Here is an 18150-nt window from a genome sequence, read left to right on the forward strand (position 1 = left end):
AAGGCTCTGGAAGGACAAGATCAAGACTGTATGGACTTAGGACTTTACTATATTTTTTCAAAGCTTTTCCATTATAGTAGGAGTTCAGTAGCAGACTTAAATTTGGTGAAATTCTTACACAAATACCTGTACAGAATTCATAGGCTTAGAGAGCATGAGGGTTCCTGTTGTCCATTGCATTAACCCTGATTATATAAGGAATTGTTTGCATTCTCTGTGCTTCCTTTTAAACCTTACCAGTGAATTAGTGTAGAAAAATCTACTATACAATATTGTTTGTTCTTTCAGTTAAGCTACAGATTGAAATCAGCTTTTCTGCTGATGTTGACATTGCTGAAATGATGTAACCAGTACAGCAGGATATCAACCAGTGATTCATAAAAATGTAATGATTTTTCAGTTATCTGTTGTATTTACTAACATTGCATGGAGTTAGGAGTTGTTTATGGTACTGTAAGGCAGGGGAGTCTCTCCCTAAGGGAATGTTGATGTTTGCTAGGAAATGCACTCCTTAGAAACATCTCCAGAAGCCAGGAATAGAAAGATGCGCGGTCATCAGCAGATTTCAATTTTGTGTTCTGTTTAGTCTTTTGATTTTGTTTTGCTTTGAAGTGTGTTACAGAATTTCTATTTGCAAATATTGTTCTTCAGTAAAAGCCTCCCAGGTCTGCTCTGCCTCCTCTCTTCACATAGTTTCTCTCATGAGCAGAGTGATGCTAACAAAATATTAACTACCAGGAGATACAGCAGATGAAAAGAACTCAGACTTGATGCTAATTGTGTAGTGTACTTGGGAGGATGGTAGGAGGGCTGAGAGATTGGGAATTGAGTTCTGTGTAGTATTTTCTTCTACAAGTGTGTGCCATTTCCCAAAGTGTTGGATTTTGAACTTTGCAAATCAGCAGCAATTAATTTCCTGTAAGCTCTGTCGGCTTGGAAAAAGGAGCACTAGAGGAAGTGTCTAGAGAAGAGTCACAAAGATGCTTGGTTAGAATCTCAGAACATTTTGACATGAGCAACCACGTAATAAAGGAAACACGTGCAGGTATTCTGTAAGTTTATTTAATTTATTTTGAATCCCAATAGCAAATATACACTAAATAGATATCTAAAATATCCATTTGATACAGTACTGTCAGAATTGAGAGTTCTGTGTGCTGCCCTGCACAGGAAGGCAGGGCAGGCAAGTTCCAGCTGCTTGGTTTTGGCAATTGTAAGGGAATTCCATTAAGGAGAGATCCTTAACCCGTGTGATATCAAAATATAAAGAGGAAAAGAATAAAATGAAAAACACTATTACAGTTGTTATAGATAAAAGAAAAATGTTTGTGCTGGCTAAAGGGAGTTTAATAGTCATTCCTATTAAGCTTGAAGCATATCATAAATCTTGAATCCTACTTTTAATGTTCAGACTGCATCCAATTCTATCAATAGCAAAACATCGAAGGACATTTTCTTCTTGAAGTTGAAAGGAAAAATTGCCAACAGCTTTTAAAGACTTTTCATCTGTTCTCGACATGAAACTTGTCTTTATCTCACTTAAAAGATTGTAAGAATATATTCTAGCTTAGAGACAACTACCTGACAATATTGTAGCTTTTTATTGCATCTCTGCTCATTATCAAAAGTGGCACAAGGAATTGCCCTTGAAGTCTGGTAATTTTTGGTTTTGCAACTTTTCTTACAACACTTTCTGGGAGAGAATCTAGGTCTCTGTTTCCTAACTGTGGAAAAAGTCACTTCCACATGATTTTTAGGATTTATTTGAAAGAAAGAATATGTCCAAATGATGTGATTTAAGGCAGGCATTGAACATCTATAATAGGAAACATCAAATACAGTTTCCAGTTCCACTTCTAAGAGTCCTTCTGTAAGCTATCAAAACTTTTGTTTAAATTATTCAAATGTAGATTGAACATTGTCAAATACTACAACAGATCCTACTTAACATATTGTTTCTAATTAATTACCTCTGAAATAGCAAATACTTTGTAAACGGTTAAATAGCGTAAAATCCGCATTTTCCTGCAAATTTCAAGTATTGTAAAACTGATTTGGACGAGTTGCTTTTTGAAACGACCAACTTGAGTCTCACTTGAGGAAGTTGCCAAGCTGGACACTGTTCCTGGCTAAGATGCAGCGGAAGGTGGAAGGCTGCACCTCCCAGTACTTGACGGGGTTGTTGAAGAGGCTGATGCCGCTGTACAGAGCTTTCTTCTTCCTCCGTCCTGTGGGACAGAAATCGTTCACTCCCAGCTTGGCAATGTGGTTGGAATGGAGGAAAACCACCTGCAGCAGTAGGAACAGAAAAATACTGGAGTTGAATGAAAGTGGGAAAAATATTCCTTAGCGTGTAGGTGACTGAGGTTTGCTAAAACATCAGTTCCATGCAGACCTTGAGAGTTATAAGACCTTAACACTTAGATTAAATCTTTTTTAAAAAGTCTTCCTTCTGCCCCAGTCTCTCCCACAAAAAGAAGTCATATGGCATTTTGTGTGTTTTTAGAAGAATTGGACTCTATTCTTACAGAATTTGGTTCTAAAATGCAACTTTATATTCTCTTGTAGTAAGAATTATAATGAGGTAGTAAAAACTATAATTCTTGATTACAATGAAGAATATAGTAGTATTAAATTCTCATTTCTGGAAATATTTTTTGGGTGTAGCAGTTTCTTGTCCTTTTTTTTTTTCCTAGGAAATGTTCCTGCAATTTGATTTTGTTTATTTCTTTAATAAACTTTTATGATTTCTGGCTCTCTTAGTAGGAGAGTCATGGCAAAAATATGTGTCAATTAATTGTGCTTTTTGATTGTGACCTAATCAGTGTGACAGTGGGAAAGCCAAACAACTCAGAACTCCCAGAGCTGTCTGATAAGTTCAGTGTCTGACCTGCAGATATTTCAGTTCAGGTAATCCAGGAGGAACCTTCTTCAGCTTGTTTTTTTCCAGGTGGATTTCGCGTATACTTGGGATGTTGGCAAAACTTCCATTTTCCACGTCTTTGATTTTATTATTGCCAAGGCCTAGCCTAGAAATAGTACAAGGAACATTTAATTAAAGACTAATTGAGATTCACAACAGCATTGAAGAGCTTTTTTTTAAGATTGAAATACACAGGAGTAAATACAGGGGGAGAAAGGAACTGTAAAAACATGATGAAATCTTCTCTTTGATAAGAAAAAATCACCATTGACCTAACGTAATTTGAACTCCACTTAAAGATTGGCTTAAAGCAGTTATCAGTTATCTGATGTAAGCAAATGTTCAGTTTTGCATGCAGTTTTTGTAATTATAGCGGCAAGTATTTCAATTATAAACATCAAGCTGCTTGTGAGGTTAATCATATCATTTTACCAAGTAGTACTGCTGCAAAGTGTAGTAATAAGTTCTAATAAATAAGTAATAAGTTCTAATAAATAGCCAAATAGCAAGTCTTGTCTAGAAAGGTGGTTTTAATGTGTAGCCCATTTTTAAAATATAAAGGTTTTTTACTAAGCAGGACTACCTTCTTTCCTATTTCCAGATTTTCCTTCTATTTTTTTCTCTAGCCTCAGGTCATTCAGAATTGCTCTTTCTGCCCATCCTGCCATCTCCTTTTTCTCCATTCTTTCCTGATTGCTTCAGAAGCTGAATTTGGTATCTAAAGGCAGTTCAGTAATTTCTGTTACCAAATCCAGTCCTGCTCAGCCATATTTTCAGAGTTCTTAACTGAGCTTTACAGAGAGAACTTCCGTCTCTCCTATTTCAGTGATACATTCCTCAGAAACACAGATTTTTCTTTAAACCTCATTGCATTTGAAAGCTGTTGTTTCCTTCACCAACTGCTGTATTTACAAGAGTAATTTTTTAAGAATTAGAAGAACTTAGGATAGTTAATTTTGTTCTTATTCTATGTTTCTGTTGCAGACTGTTGGCAAAACATGTAATAACAAGACTTATGTGGGGCTTTGGGGGTGTGTTTGGGTTTTAAAGTTGGGTCTTATTTAGAGCAATTCTTAACAAAACACCTACAATTTTTATTCTTTTTTCTCTCATTAACAAGAGAAGTATCAAAAATGAGATCTTGCTGGGCATGACATTTTAGCAAATAAAAGGATTCAGCCTGGGAATTTTACCTTTGTAGGTCTTTGTAGCGGTTAAAATCCTCAACTTCAATTCCTGTGATCTTATTGTCATCTAAGTGAAGCTCCAGAAGACTGGAGGGCAAACCTGATGAAAAAAATGCACAGTGTGAAAAAAACAAGTCAACTTATCCAAAATCTTATTTCCTTTGTGTTTAGAATTGGGTTAGAAGAATCCAATAGAAGAATCTTGGGGTGGTTGTCTGCATCAAAGAAATCTGTATTAGATATAATGGCGTACATTATATTACATATATGTATATATGTATAATATGTATGCATATATATGTATATATTACATATATACACATATATATGTATATGTGTAATATATGTATACATGTAATATCTATAGTATGTATTACATATATATAAAATATATTACCTATATATAAAATTATACATAATGTAATTATATTACATATAAGTATGTTAATTAAGAAAATCACCTATATAATTTGGTTTAAATAATAACTTTTCAAAAAATAAGCTGTGGAAAAGCATATGCTAATTAAGAGATATAAGAGTTCCAAAATTTGGTACTTTTTCTGGCTTCCTTGATAACAACTCTCATGGTTACATTGTCAAAGATGTTGATCCTGTGATTTGTGCATTTATCTCAGAGTCTGTAGTGAAAGGCTGTGGAACCAGGGACAGTTTTTTGAAGATCTGTAATTTTTTTTTTCTACATGATGTAGCAGTTGTGCTGTTACAGCTGCTAGGATGTGACTGGAAGGAAAGGTTTTGGAGTACTCTAAGCAGAACTGTGCTATTTGATAGCTCTTTCCCATGCCAGAGTATTTACTCTTGCATTTCCAAAATTCCAAATCCAGACTGGTGGACCAGGAGGTGGCGAATCTTTCCACAACATCCTCTTAGCGAGGGCAAGGGCAGCTCATCCCAGGCTGGATTTGTTTGCTGGTGCTGGGCTCAGTTACCCGAGCCTCGGTGGGGATGGCCCCGGCACCGAGCGGGTCCCGCTGCCCTCGGGGGCTGCCGGAGCTCCCGGCTCTGCAGGGATGGGGCTGCTCCCAGCCTGCCTTTATCCTTTATCCCTTTATTCTATTTGCAATACAGGAGCGCTGCTCCCGGCTCTGCAGGGACGGGGCTGCTCCCAGCCTGCCTTTATTCCCCTTGCAATAAAGTTTATTTGTTTGGGCTCCGCTCCAGTTTGCGTTCCAGCCCGCAGTTCCGGGTGCCTGAGTGACAATATCCAGAGGAAGGCCACCCACCTGTCCACTGCACATTTTTAGTACCTTTTATAAACTACATTTTTTTAAACCTTTGTGCCATTGTAGCATTTGCAGAGAGAAGCATCTGCAAACTCAGCTTGCATTTGTGGCGAAGGAGTTCACCATGAAATCATGTTTGGTTTGGTTTGTTTATGTATCTGACACCGCATTTTGGATCTCGTGCTGTATGTCTTTATAGGAGATTTCTCTCTAACAAAGACAAAACTGGAATCATTTTACATTGGGATGTTTTTTGTGCTAAGTGACAGGAGCTTATATTAGATGGGTTTTGTTTTTTCGGGTTTTTTTGTTAGGCAGACAGAGACCTTCTGATTTTAAAGTTATCTGAACAGTTGGGGTGAGTTGGTTTTGATTATTGTTGAGGGTTTTTTAGTGTTCTCTTCTACAAGGTTTTTTTTGTTCTCTTTGTCTCTCCTGTATATCTATATGTACACATATATATGCACGTGTATATGTATATGCATATACGTATGCATATATACGTGTGGATATATATGCATCTATATATATACACATATATGTGTGTATGTATATATATGCATATATACAGGAAGAGATTAATAAGAAGCAAGTTCTTTATCTGAATGATCAGAAATAAATACAGGGGCCAACATTGTTTCCCTGGGAGTTAGAGCACAGAACACAGTGTTTTGCTTTGTTTCCTTCCTTGTTTTCTTAGCTGGTAATTTTGAGTGGTTGAAAATCATGAGAGTTTGGTTCAATACCACGCTGACCTGCAGAAAAAGCAGATGGAATGTTGTACTGAACTCTTTTATGCTACATTTGAGTGTGTGGAGGTCAGCAATTCATCAAATTAGTGGTTTAATTTAGTTTTATCTCCAAATTTCAAGGTTGGGGTTTTTTTACATGGAAAAGTGATTTGATTTTGTATTTATGTTGTATTTTGTATATGGCAAATTTAATTAAATATTAAGTTTTACTTAGCAAAACTACATTGAACATTGTATTTGAGGTTCAGTGTGATGTGAAATATTCAAAAGTAAATTTAGAAATTTTGGGGTTACATTTTAAATCTGTAAAGGAATTTTGCGTCCCTTATATCCCTGATCAAATATCAGGGAGTTTATCCTTTCTCTGTGAGGATTTTTGAGAGGCTGACATGTGAAAGATGTGAAGTGACATCAAATTAAGAATTTCTTTGTATTGTTACTCCTAAGACAAGTGTGTGGACATTCTGTGAGAGGAGTGGATGTGCTGACAGGGAGAAGGTGGGAGAGGGTGTGCACTGCACTGTGTTTGTGCTGTTTGTGCATAAACTCTTCTGGGATGGGGAATTGGATATAAAGTTCAAAAAGAAAAGGTAGAAGGTGGTCTGGTAGTAATGAGGATAGAAAAGAATTTATGAATTTAATAATCCTTCAGATGTTAAAGCGTTTTATTAAGGAGTGTGCTGGTGTAAGTAAATTAGAAAAGGGAAAGCAGACCTACCTTTAGGAATTGAAGTTAACTTGGCCTCTGCAATTCGTATGTGGTAGATATTCACCCCTTCAAATGCCCCTGGCTCAATTCCATCATTGTTAAGAGGATTTGCACTCATTTCTGCCCAAGGGGGAAAAGGAAAAACATTTATGGCATAGGAATTTTTTTGTAGGTTCGACTAAGTTATGAAGAGCTGATTTAAATTTATTTTTGATCTCTGATATTCCAAGCACTCATTAATGTTTAGCTTTGATTGTGTGTTCTGAGGGGTGTCTCAGCTCTCAGGGAATTTAGGCTGTGTTACTTGGCTTGCAGGATTATCCAAAATTTAACCTTTGCAGCAACTTCACATAGAAACTAAATTGTGGAGGGTATTCCCACAGCATGGATATCTCTTTAAGAGGAAGCTGTGCCTTGGGGAAATGTTTGAATGGAAATGATGTATAATATGCTCCATCTTTGGTAAAGAAATTTTCTGTTCTGCTTAATCAGGCTTACCTAAAACATGTAGAGACTTCATTCCTTTAAATACATCCTTGGGGATTTTCTTAACCTTATTAGCATGAATTCTGAGCTCTACCAGAGTTCTGGGCAGATTTGTTGGAATCTCTGTCAGTTGGTTGTGGGACAAGTACAGTCGTCGTAGCCTCTTTGTTGGTTGAAAGGCCTTGGGATGGATCTTGTAAATTTTATTGTTGTTCAAAGCCAGTGCCTAGGAGAGATGGAAAGAGCAATTAGAAAGCTTTATTTATCCAGGACTGTTATGACTATGACTTTGAAGGCATGAATTTGAAATGTAATCTAGCAATTAAGTGTTTAAACTATTTTATTTTTCCATCCTACCAAACTTCAGCACTTTGTAGATGCTTTGGGCATTTCAGTTGATTATGAAAAACAAAGAACAACCTGGATCATTAACCTGAAGGTAGAGCTGCCAAGGTGCCAATGAATCATGAGAACTGGCAAAACAATATGTTTGTATTCAAATATTTAGTGGGATTGTATGGGCTTATATACCTCACTGCTATTGTTCCTTAATGCAGACAGATTCTTAAAACTCAGAATCTCATCTTTTATTTTAACATAATGCTGCAAAGTAAAAGTGAAGTTTTTTTTTAATCTGAGTTTCTTAGATGTTAGAATCTTTATATGACACATGAATTTGTTTTATTTGGCTTTTCCAGCTCCTGTGAACTTCAGTGTCTCTCTTCTATACAGTACATGAATCTTTTGGCAGCAGCTTCTACCTCATTGCTATGTGTTATCAGAGAGCTTGTAATGAGTTACTACAGACAGGAAAATACACACTATCTGAAATGATTCTGCATGTCAAGTCACATCTCTGCATTTCCATACTTAAGCTATTAATTTCTGTTCCTTTTTTATTTCTTGGAGTCATCTCTTCTTAGGAATTGTGTGGGGGAAAACGTAGAGCAAACAAGATTTATTTTTTCCCCAGAAAAAAATGAGGTTAGCTCAAGGAAATAAACAGGAAATGCTCCTTCCTAATCCAAGTTGCCATCTGTGCCTTTGCTAAGCAGATTCCAGGACTGAGCCAAGTTGTACAAAGTAAACTTTGCTCTCAGTGAAAATGTTGTTTGGCCTTGCCACAAATGAACCGAGGAGGAAAAGCAAATCAGCTTGGTGTGCTCAGCTATCACATAATTCACAAAAATTACAAAAGTGGTGACTCTGGTCTTTAATGTGATTGCTGATGGATTCCAGTGGCTTTCTCAGTCATTGGAGATAAGAGACTCTTAGGTCTTTTACACAGAATATAAACCACAGTTTGTGCAGTTACCTTTTGCTTGCTGCTGAGACCATTCTGCACCCAGACACAAGAGAATAGGAAATGCTTTGTTGCCAACTCTGAATTTATAGAGTTCCTGGTTTTTCTGTCCTGTCCTAGGCCATAATAATTAACAAACTCATTCATAAACACTTAGATCTTGTAAATTTTCAGATCTTGCTCAGAAACCAAATATGAATGAAAGGATTTGTTTTATAGAATCACAGAATGATTTTGGGTTGGCAAAGATCTTAAATCCATCCAGTGCCACCTCTGCCATGGGTGGGGACACCTCCCACTATCCCAGGGTGCTCCAAGCCCCATCCAGCCTGGCCTTGGGCACTGCCAGGGATGCAGGGGCAGCCACAGCTGCTCTGGGAACCTGTGCCAGGGCCTGCCCACCCTCACAGGGGAGAATTCCTTCCTACTGTGTTGGGAGCAGTCCTTATGTTAGTTTGTGTGTCTTGTGTCTTTCTAAGGGAGAATAGAATGTACTTAATTTGCTGTCAGTTATGGAACAGATTTGGGTTTTAGAGAGAAAAATTTTAAATGGTCAGTATTTGTTAGTGGAACTAGATCTGGATACTGGATCTGTGGTGACATCCAATAGAAATAAATATTCTAAAGCAGAATTAATCTACTTCCCAGCCCTCTGGGACTCTCATTTCCTTTCATCATCAAAAGGGATTATTGCATACTGTAAACATCTAGATTTATCAGTTGCCAGGGATATTTGTTTCAAAGCCTGTCACCACATGCATAATTGAGCATGGTAACAAATTAGGGGTAAAACCCCTGACTTTTCCAGTAATTCAGTTTTTTTCTGTTTTCTGTTCAGGTCAGCTGGATTTGTATCTTTTGTTTCAGTGCTGTATGAGTTAGCTGTATGTTCTGTTCTTTTGAAAATACCCTCAGAAAATGTGGTTAAATTCTTTCTGCTATTTTCCATCTAAGCAGATAAAAAGGGGAACTTGCCTTGCAGCCTTTGAAATGTAGGGAATGTTTCTGTGCATGCTAAGAACTGAAAATTCTTGAGAATCTTTTTGGTTAGATCTATTTTCTGAGTGTTGTAGAAAGTAGCTTTTACAACTCAAAGTATTTGCTTCTTACTATGTGGAAGCTCTCAAATATGCAGGCATTAGACTTCTTAAATCTATATGATTGGAAAAGAAAATAACATTTATATTTTAACTGGGAAACTTGGGAAATAGCAAGCTTACATAAAGTGATGTGAGTCCTTGGAGATCGTTCTCCTTGACCTCTTTGATTTTGTTGTTCTGAAGATCAATCATCCGAGTATCTGGTGGGATGTTGCGAGGAATTGATGTCAAACCTACATGAGTATGTGACATAAACAGAAACATCATGTGCTGTGCTTAAGTCCAAAGAAATTAACTGCCAAACATCAAAACACAATAAGATTGTTAATGAATATGGTGGGGAAGAAAATATGAGCAGCCGTAAAGCAAAGGGTAGAAGTGAATTTTTGATAGTGGGAAAATCTAAAGATGTAAGAATGTACCACAAACGTGTGCATGGTTTTGGGAGCAATTGCTTCTGCCCCTGACCATGAAAGCTTAATGGGGACTGCTCACTGTGGACTCTTTGCATCTGTGAAATAATCCTCAGAGCATGGATTGTCCTACAGAGCAACTGTTTAGTGTCTGGAGAAAGGATCCCTCAGGAATCCAGGGCAGTGGTTCCCTGTTGAGGAGCAGGGCTGTGGATTCAGGGGTCTCTGCTTAGTGCTCCTTTGGGCCTCTGCCCTGCCCTGTCCATGGCACTGGGGCAGCTGCTGAGGGTTCATTCAGGTCATGGCAGGGCTGAGAAGCCTGTTCTTGGTGTGGGCAGAGGGGCGTCTCCACTGCCAGTGCTTCAGTACCAGTAGTCATTAACATAAATCAGTACCAGTACCAGCAGTCATTAACACAAATCAAAACCAGTACCAGAAACCATTAACACAAAGCAGTACCAGTACCAGAAACCATTAACACAAATCAGTACCAGTACCAGAAACCATTAACACAAATCAGTACCAGAAGTCATTAACATAACACATTACAAGTACCATAGATCATTAACATAAATCAGTACCAGTAGCATTATTCCCCCATCCCAGTTTTCTGTTCAGTTACAAACCACTGCAGTTCAGGCCATCTGAGATCCTGAATCAGCAGAAAAGGCTCAACAGGGACAGTAACTTTCTTTTGAGTGGAAATGCTGATGCATTAAATGCTAAATGCTGTCCAATTTATTAACAATTATTCTCTAATTAATAGATTGCAGTTATCTAAAGCTGAAGTGTACTAATGTGGGATTTTTCTATGTGTGAACTCATGTGAAGTGGTTTGAAATCTGTAGACCAGATACATTAACCACAGTTTGCTGCTGTCACCAAAAGTTTCTGATTCCCTAATAATAACACATTTTTAAAACCCCAGCAATTTATGTATGGAGACTGTTTCTAAGACATGAGAGTCCAGGATGAAGCTCAGGAAGGTGGCAGGGCTGTGATGAGGACAAATGTCATTGTCACTGTGCTGGTGGTGGGAGCACAGTCCTTTGGCTGCCTTGAATGATAGGAAAACTTCAGTGAGCAATAATTGAAATTGCCACAATTAATAATGAACTCACTTTTAGGGACTGGGATGTACCTGCATCACTGACAGGAGCACATTTGCCTTTGGCTAAGTGGTTACCAGGGGTGCTGACTTTGATGGAAGTTCAGCTGAGGGAATACTTTGCATCCCATTTATGTGCCCACATAATAATTCATCCTTTAAAAGACAAATCCTCCAAAGGAGAATCCAGTGGAGGACAGACACACAAATTCATTCTTACCTAGGTCAGAGCAATGGACAACTCTCACATAGCACTGGCATCCAAAGGGGCACGTTGGGAACAGATCAAAAGGAATCAGTGGTAGAATGGGTTCAGTGGTTGGAAATAGAGAATTGTCGTCATCGTCATCATCATCGTCGTCTTCCATATCTTGGAGCATCATGTTCTTCAGTGTAAAATATGAAGGACCAGTGAGAGATTTGGCAGAGCACAAAGCCAAGAAGAGGAGGAGTGTGTATTCTTTCATATCTTCTTAATCAGGATAACCAATCTTGGAAAGTGAACAAACAAACAAAAAAACAAACACCAGAATCAGTGAATAGGGAGCAGCAAATGAAGTTATTGAACTGTTTACTTCATTCACTACCACACCATCTAGTCCTGAAAAAAAGCCTGTTGTGAACATTGAGGTTCATTTAGTATATGAAGGATATAAAAATCCTTTAAATATAAATTAATACTATAAAATTACCCATAATATTAACTTAAATTCATTGGGCATTAATATAATATCAAAGTATTTTATTTTTGTTTACAAATAACATCATCATTTGCTTCAAGCTTTGAAGTGGAATTTTTGTAGTAAACTTTACCAGAATTTGGAATATGATTTCTTTTATTTGCTCTCTATGAAAAAATATTTTTAGTCGGATATATTAACCTATGTGCATTGATTATGAAATTGGGAAGGACTTGATTAGCAGTGCATAAAATGCACTCAGCAGGACACTTCCTAAACACTCAATATTCCACTCCCTAAACACTTTAATTAAACTCTTCCTAGTCTAATCTGAAGTTTTCAGTCCTGAGCTTTTCCCATGTTCCAGTCATTTGTTATTGACATTGATAGAAGTTCACCTCTGCATGCAATGCATCTCACAGAGTTGTAGAATCTCAGAACACTTTTGGTGGGAAGGGACCTTAAAGCTCATCTCATTCCACCCCTGCCATGGCAGGCACTCCTTCCACTGTCCCAGGGGGTTCCCAGCCCTGTCCAGCTCAGCCTTGGGCACTGCCAGGGATCCAAGGGCAGCCACAGCTGCTCTGGGCACCTGTGCCAGGGCCTGCCCACCCTCACTGGGAAGGAGTTCTTCCCAATATCCAGTCTAAACCTATTCCCTGCCAGTGTGAAGCCATTCCCCCTGTCCTGTCACTCCAGACTCTTGGAAAAAGTCTCTCTCTGTCTTTCTTGTTGGCTCCTTCAGGCACTGGAAGGCCACAATTCAGTCACCCCAAAATTTCTCTTTTCTAGACTGACCAAACCCAATTCTTTCTTGATGCTGTTTGAGGAGGGCTCTTTTCTCTGGGAAGGACTTGCCTATTAGAAATCCATGTCAGTGGAAATCAGTGACTTCATTTACATCCAGAAGAAAAGCTATCTCGTAGTTTTGTATGTGAATTTTTCAACATAGGTAGGGGCTTTTCTGTTTGTTGGGGTTTTTTTTCCCTTGCTCCCACAGAACTATGTGCACAGGAGAATGGAGATTGTAAGAATTCCCAAAAATGCTACAAACTCTGAGAAAATGTTGTAGATTCAGCTCTCAGCTTGACATTGTTTCCCTTCAACTCCCAATTCCAGAAGTCATTTGGAAGCGAAAAATGTTCTCTACAAACCAAGAGAGACTGCAGGAAATTTTATTGTGCATGTCCTGGTTATAAAAATGTTTCTATTTAGACTATTATAGGCCTCTTTAAGGAAATACTAAAAGGGTGTCAGTTCTTGTTTGATCACCTAATGAAATGCTTGCTGATCTGTTTGGAGGTGAAAAATGCCTCTATGTTGGCATTTTGTCATTGGTCCTCCACTGCAGGAAAAGGAGTGCTCTGCTTTGTACCAGGGTTTGACTTGGCTTATTCAAAATGAGGTTTTGTTTATACAACTTTTGTCTGTGCAGAGTCATTTTGATGTTTATTAGAGGGGACTCATAACATCACTAAATGCAAATATCCTGCATACCTTGCTGCTTCTATATCTGTGTCTGTTTCAGGGCGTTTAAAAAGAAGAAAGCTAACAGTGTTCAGATAACATAAAAAGAATGCAGTGAACTTCTTTCCCCCAAATATATGCCTGAAATCAGAATCACAAAGTACTTTGTATCTTGTAGGTAAACAGCATATAGCTAAATTTGATATTTCCCATAATATTTCAGTTGCATGCCCATTCAGGTAGTGCATGTACTTTTACTGATGGTAAAAGGATCTTTCTCTTGAAAGAATCTTCACATGTATTTTTCCCATATATTTTCCTTTGTGTTCATAGTAATGTTTTCTTGCAATGCTCCTAGAAAGAATTTTGTGGTTGTTCTTGCAATCCCTTACAATGCCTGTCCTTGAAAGACTCTTTGGATATAAACAGTGTTGGGAAGAAGGTGTGAAACCTCTGTTTGTTTTTTTGGAGAGAATTGTTGTCATCTCTGGCTGTGCACCTTTGGAATATTTGGCCTTTTCGGTCTTCAATTTCAGCTTCAGAAAAAGGCCAAAATCTTCAGTACTTTAGTCATACCATCAGTTAAGAGATGAGGAATTGGAAGCCTTTCAGACTTTCAAGTTCTTCTTCTTCTTGGACAAGTGCTTTAATGGCTGGGCTGCCACACCTGAGCTCTCTGGCCCTCTGTTCTTCCCTGGCAGTTTAGGTCCCAAGTGCCAAAATGCCCTGTGGACCACCAGTGATAAGACACCATTTCCATATGCAGGATATCAAGTGTGATGATGTCTTGGGACATGGACTTCCCAAGTCCCTGCTGACTTCAATTTCTGAGAGACTGTGTAGTTTTACTGGATCTAAAAGATAAACTTGCATGTATGTTCCTAAAATGTTCTTTTGGATCTGCTGCTAGAAAGTTCTCTTATGAAACAACCTAAAAATCTGCTCCCACACTTGCATCTGTAGCAAATGGATTGCACATTTCCTTCCACATAGCCAAAAATTAGGCTTTCAAAGTATTATAAGATTAAGGCTGCAATTGGAGTAGTGGCCAATTTGAACTCTTGAGAAACATGTGTTGCTCACAAAGCTCTAGAAAAGTAGTGTTGAAATGTGTCACTGGTGACATATATCAGTTCTGTGAGTTAAATCTATTGAAAACAGTCCCTTTATGTAAGGAAACCTGAGTTGGGATTTTTTTCATTTTAAAGAAACAAGTCCTTGCTTCATCTTCTCATCTTGCCCTTAAGAAATTGTTATTGGCTTTGTAGTTAGGAATGATCATCAAGCTTGACTCCAGGTTTGCACAGGCCAAAGAAATGCCAAGGAATGGATCCTAAAGAACTGAGTTTTATGAAGGTGTGGGAATGGTTCTTCCCTGCCTGAGGTTTTGAGCTTCCCAGTAAATAGGTGCTGATATGACTAAAAATGCTCTGACTCTTCAGTGCTTCTCAGAGAACTTATACAAACTTTTTGCATGCTTAAACCTCAAGAATAAGATAATTAAAAGAAAGCCTAAAATCTGAGATCCAAGGGATCTTTCTGAAAATACTGTCATGAAGATTTTATAAAACACTGTTTCAGAAGGTGTAGGTGCAGCTGTGCTCATGGTCCTCTGCTGCCACTTGAGCCTGACTGTGCTCCTTGCCAGCTCTCTGGTACCAGCCCTTCCACTCAGGCTGTTCACTGAGCTAGTTGAACTCACCACACCAGCACAAAACTAATGTGAACAACAAAAATCTCCATCATTATTTTCAAATGAAGAAACTGAGTCACTTTGGAGTACAAGAACCAGCACAATAGAAAGGGTGGAACAGCCTTGTTGACAGGGCTGGAACATGAAATGGAAAGAGAAGGAAGGAGGAGCAATGGGGGAGCCATTCCTGACATATTCAAGCTGTTAGGCAGATTTAAGTGCTCTGTTAAATGATCCCTGAGCAGCTGGTTGTCACTTGGACAAAGCCTGGCTTTGTCCATTCTTGTTTTAACAGACAGAACATTGAGAATGAGTTTGACAAGGACTGTGGTGAATTCAAGCTCCATTGTTCCTTCTTTATGTCAATCCTTCTTATCCTTGAGGACAAAAAGCTTTTGAGCATGTTCTCCCTGGAACATGAGCCACCCCAAGGTGAGGTGACTGAATGTGGAGTGCACTTCACATGGAGAGATGCTCTAAGTGCTTTCCTGAGGTGTGTAACTGTCCAAAAATCATTACACTGGTTGTTTGGGACACACTTGTCCTCACTAATGTGGTCATCTATACCCAAACTACACATGGAACACAGGCACTTTTTATGCTACTAATTATAATTTATAAATTGTTAAATACAGGTGATGTCACAGTATAATTTAAGATGATTAAAAGCCTTAAGGTTTTATGTGGGAAATTCCCATATTTCTGTGACGTGAAAATTCCAAACATGAGTTATGGGAAGAAAATCCCTTTCAGTGAGAACAGAAGTTGTGTTGCTAGCGTGGGAAGAGGGCACAAAGAGACCCAACAACAAATAACTCTGAATTGTTTGGCAGCTGCAAACCAGTCCAGCACTGTAGACTTTGCTGTCTTATCAGTTATGATACTGAAGGAGTTAATACATGAAGTTTTTAAATCTTGAAAAGACTCTAAATTATATTTAGAAATCACTCCTGTTACCGAGGTACAGAGACAAATTTCCCATGGCATTATTTCTAAAAAGGAAATGCTTAAATGACCCAGTGGTGGTCTTTGCAGAGGCAAAGAAAAGTCCCTGTGTTCATTAATAACACAAATCATTGCTCTGTGCACAGATTTTGTCCAAAGAAAGGCAAGACCATAAGTGTTTTGAAATCTATATTTAAAAATAGTTCTGGTTCTATTAGTCATTGTCCCAATCCAGAAATAAAAGGAGTTTATGTTTAACTCTTTATCTACTCCATTGATTTACTTAAATTGCTGAAGAAAAACAGGAGGAAGGTTTTTTGTTCGTAAGATTACTGCAGAAATGTCTGTTGACAGAAATAGCCCAATATTGAAGTTGAGCAGTAATAATTAAGAGGATGTTTATAAAATAGGTTGTGTTTACAGAGTATTTACTTTTTATGGAGAGCTGCTTGACTCTTGTTACTGAATGATCTATGAGGATTTTTAGCTTGTAGTTCATCTACAGTTCATTTTTCCTGGGTTGTTTTTAATTACTTTGCTGATATGTACTTAAGAACCCCCACCAACTTGAATACCAAATTACAGAAAGTTGACACTGAGTGATTACTGTAGAGTTGTTGTTGTTGTTGTAGAGTAGATTTTCATACATGGTTATAACTGAGAAAAAGTGTTATGGTCAACTGTAACATTTTTCTGACAAGTCTTTGACAGTTAAATAATTCACTATAGCTCTATTTGTTTTTTCAGCTCACATGTAGTAAACACACAAGTATTTCAGCAAGTAAATTTTCAAATGTTCCATGTAAAAAATGGTATTTCTAATTCTAAATTATCTGATATTACTAATCTGCACATAGCGACTGCCAGCTTAACTCTCTGCTGCTGTTTATATAGAATAGGTATTCAAACTGGACATACCTTGCAGGTTTGGAAGTTCTTCCAGAAGCACTGGGATAATCCACCTAACGTCCTTATGTCCAGTTATTTCATATTACCAAAAAGCAGGGAAAAAGGAAGCTAGAGTGAGTTCTGTGAAATGCAAAGCATATAGAAAGAAAAATCCACTTCCAAGCTTCTTGATCCTTCTGGCACCGTGGGTGATACCAGAGTAAAGTGCTGCTTCAGATTAGCCCATCTTAGTACTGCAGAATGATATTGAGGCGACTTGTTACCACTCATATGTTTTTCATCACTGCCTGTATTAGAGCCAAAACTTCTGGCTTAACTCTAGACGTCTAGTGGAAGACTTTATAAAACCTGTAGTTTAATAATAGTTGACATCAGGCCATTGGAAGTACAGTGAGGTCCATTTCAGGTCATTCCTGCTGTGGAATCCCACTTATTTATGATTTCACTAGCCATTATTCTTTTAAAAGTGTGACATGAGTAAAGCTATAAAACTTCAGCCAGTGGCAGTGTAAACCAGTAGCCTGCAGTGACCTGCAGGCTGCCAAACCTTTCTAAAGTTAGAAAATTAGGATTTTATTGTGTAGCTGTGTATAAATTTTAGCTCTGCTCTCAAGGGCAGCAATCTGGCTGGGTACAAGGGTTCAAGAATGTAAACTGATCTAAAGATTTTTATCAATATAGCTAATTTCTGTCCCCTGTGTGTGGGAAATAAAGCATATCTATTAATGAAAATAGAGACAAGATTTGCAGTATTCTGTGATTGAAGTTGAGGGTTTAAAACCAAGTCTTTGAGAATTTGCCCCGTTACAAAGTTTGTACTGACGAGTGCATCACAGTATTTAGAAACTGGGTTATTCTTTGTTTACTTTTCATGGGCCTCTGTTTATGTAAACTTCAAAAATGTTTAATTAATGGAGTTTACCTAAAGCAAGTTTCATAGTCAGGGAAGCATTTTGTGTCTTTAAATTTCCAGTACATTATACCCGGTTCTGTGCACATCTGACTTCATCTGTTTCTTTAATTAGCTGCATTCTATGTTAAAAGTCTCATCTTGCTTTGGGAAAAAAAAAAAAGCCTGGAAATTTTACTTGGGATATTTTTTTTATTATACATGTAATGTGTTGTTTGCAAAATGCCTGTATGTTGCATAATAGCTATTTTGTCTACTGTTACTTTCTTAGGGAAAAAAAAAGATTCTGTGCCAAAACTTAAAACTTTGGTGCTGTGATAT

General features: G+C 37.9%; 2 protein-coding genes across 4 annotated transcripts in view; one reads left to right on the forward strand and one right to left on the reverse strand.

Annotated features, from left to right (window-relative positions):
* CENPP (centromere protein P) overlaps positions 1–18150 on the forward strand; it is a 114527-nt gene that overhangs the window by 51135 nt on the left and 45242 nt on the right. The window lies entirely within an intron of this gene.
* Positions 1041–17169, reverse strand: ASPN (asporin). Its single transcript, XM_058812773.1, has 8 exons — positions 16929–17169; positions 11446–11716; positions 9825–9937; positions 7314–7527; positions 6825–6935; positions 4117–4210; positions 2891–3029; positions 1041–2289 (listed from the first exon to the last, which is right to left on the reverse strand). The coding sequence occupies exons 2-8, from the start codon at positions 11690–11692 to the stop codon at positions 2092–2094; spliced, it is 1116 nt and encodes a 371-aa protein (XP_058668756.1). The 5' UTR covers positions 11693–11716; positions 16929–17169; the 3' UTR covers positions 1041–2091.

Source organism: Ammospiza caudacuta, chromosome 12 (assembly GCF_027887145.1).
Source record: "Ammospiza caudacuta isolate bAmmCau1 chromosome 12, bAmmCau1.pri, whole genome shotgun sequence".
Lineage (NCBI taxonomy): Eukaryota > Metazoa > Chordata > Aves > Passeriformes > Passerellidae > Ammospiza > Ammospiza caudacuta.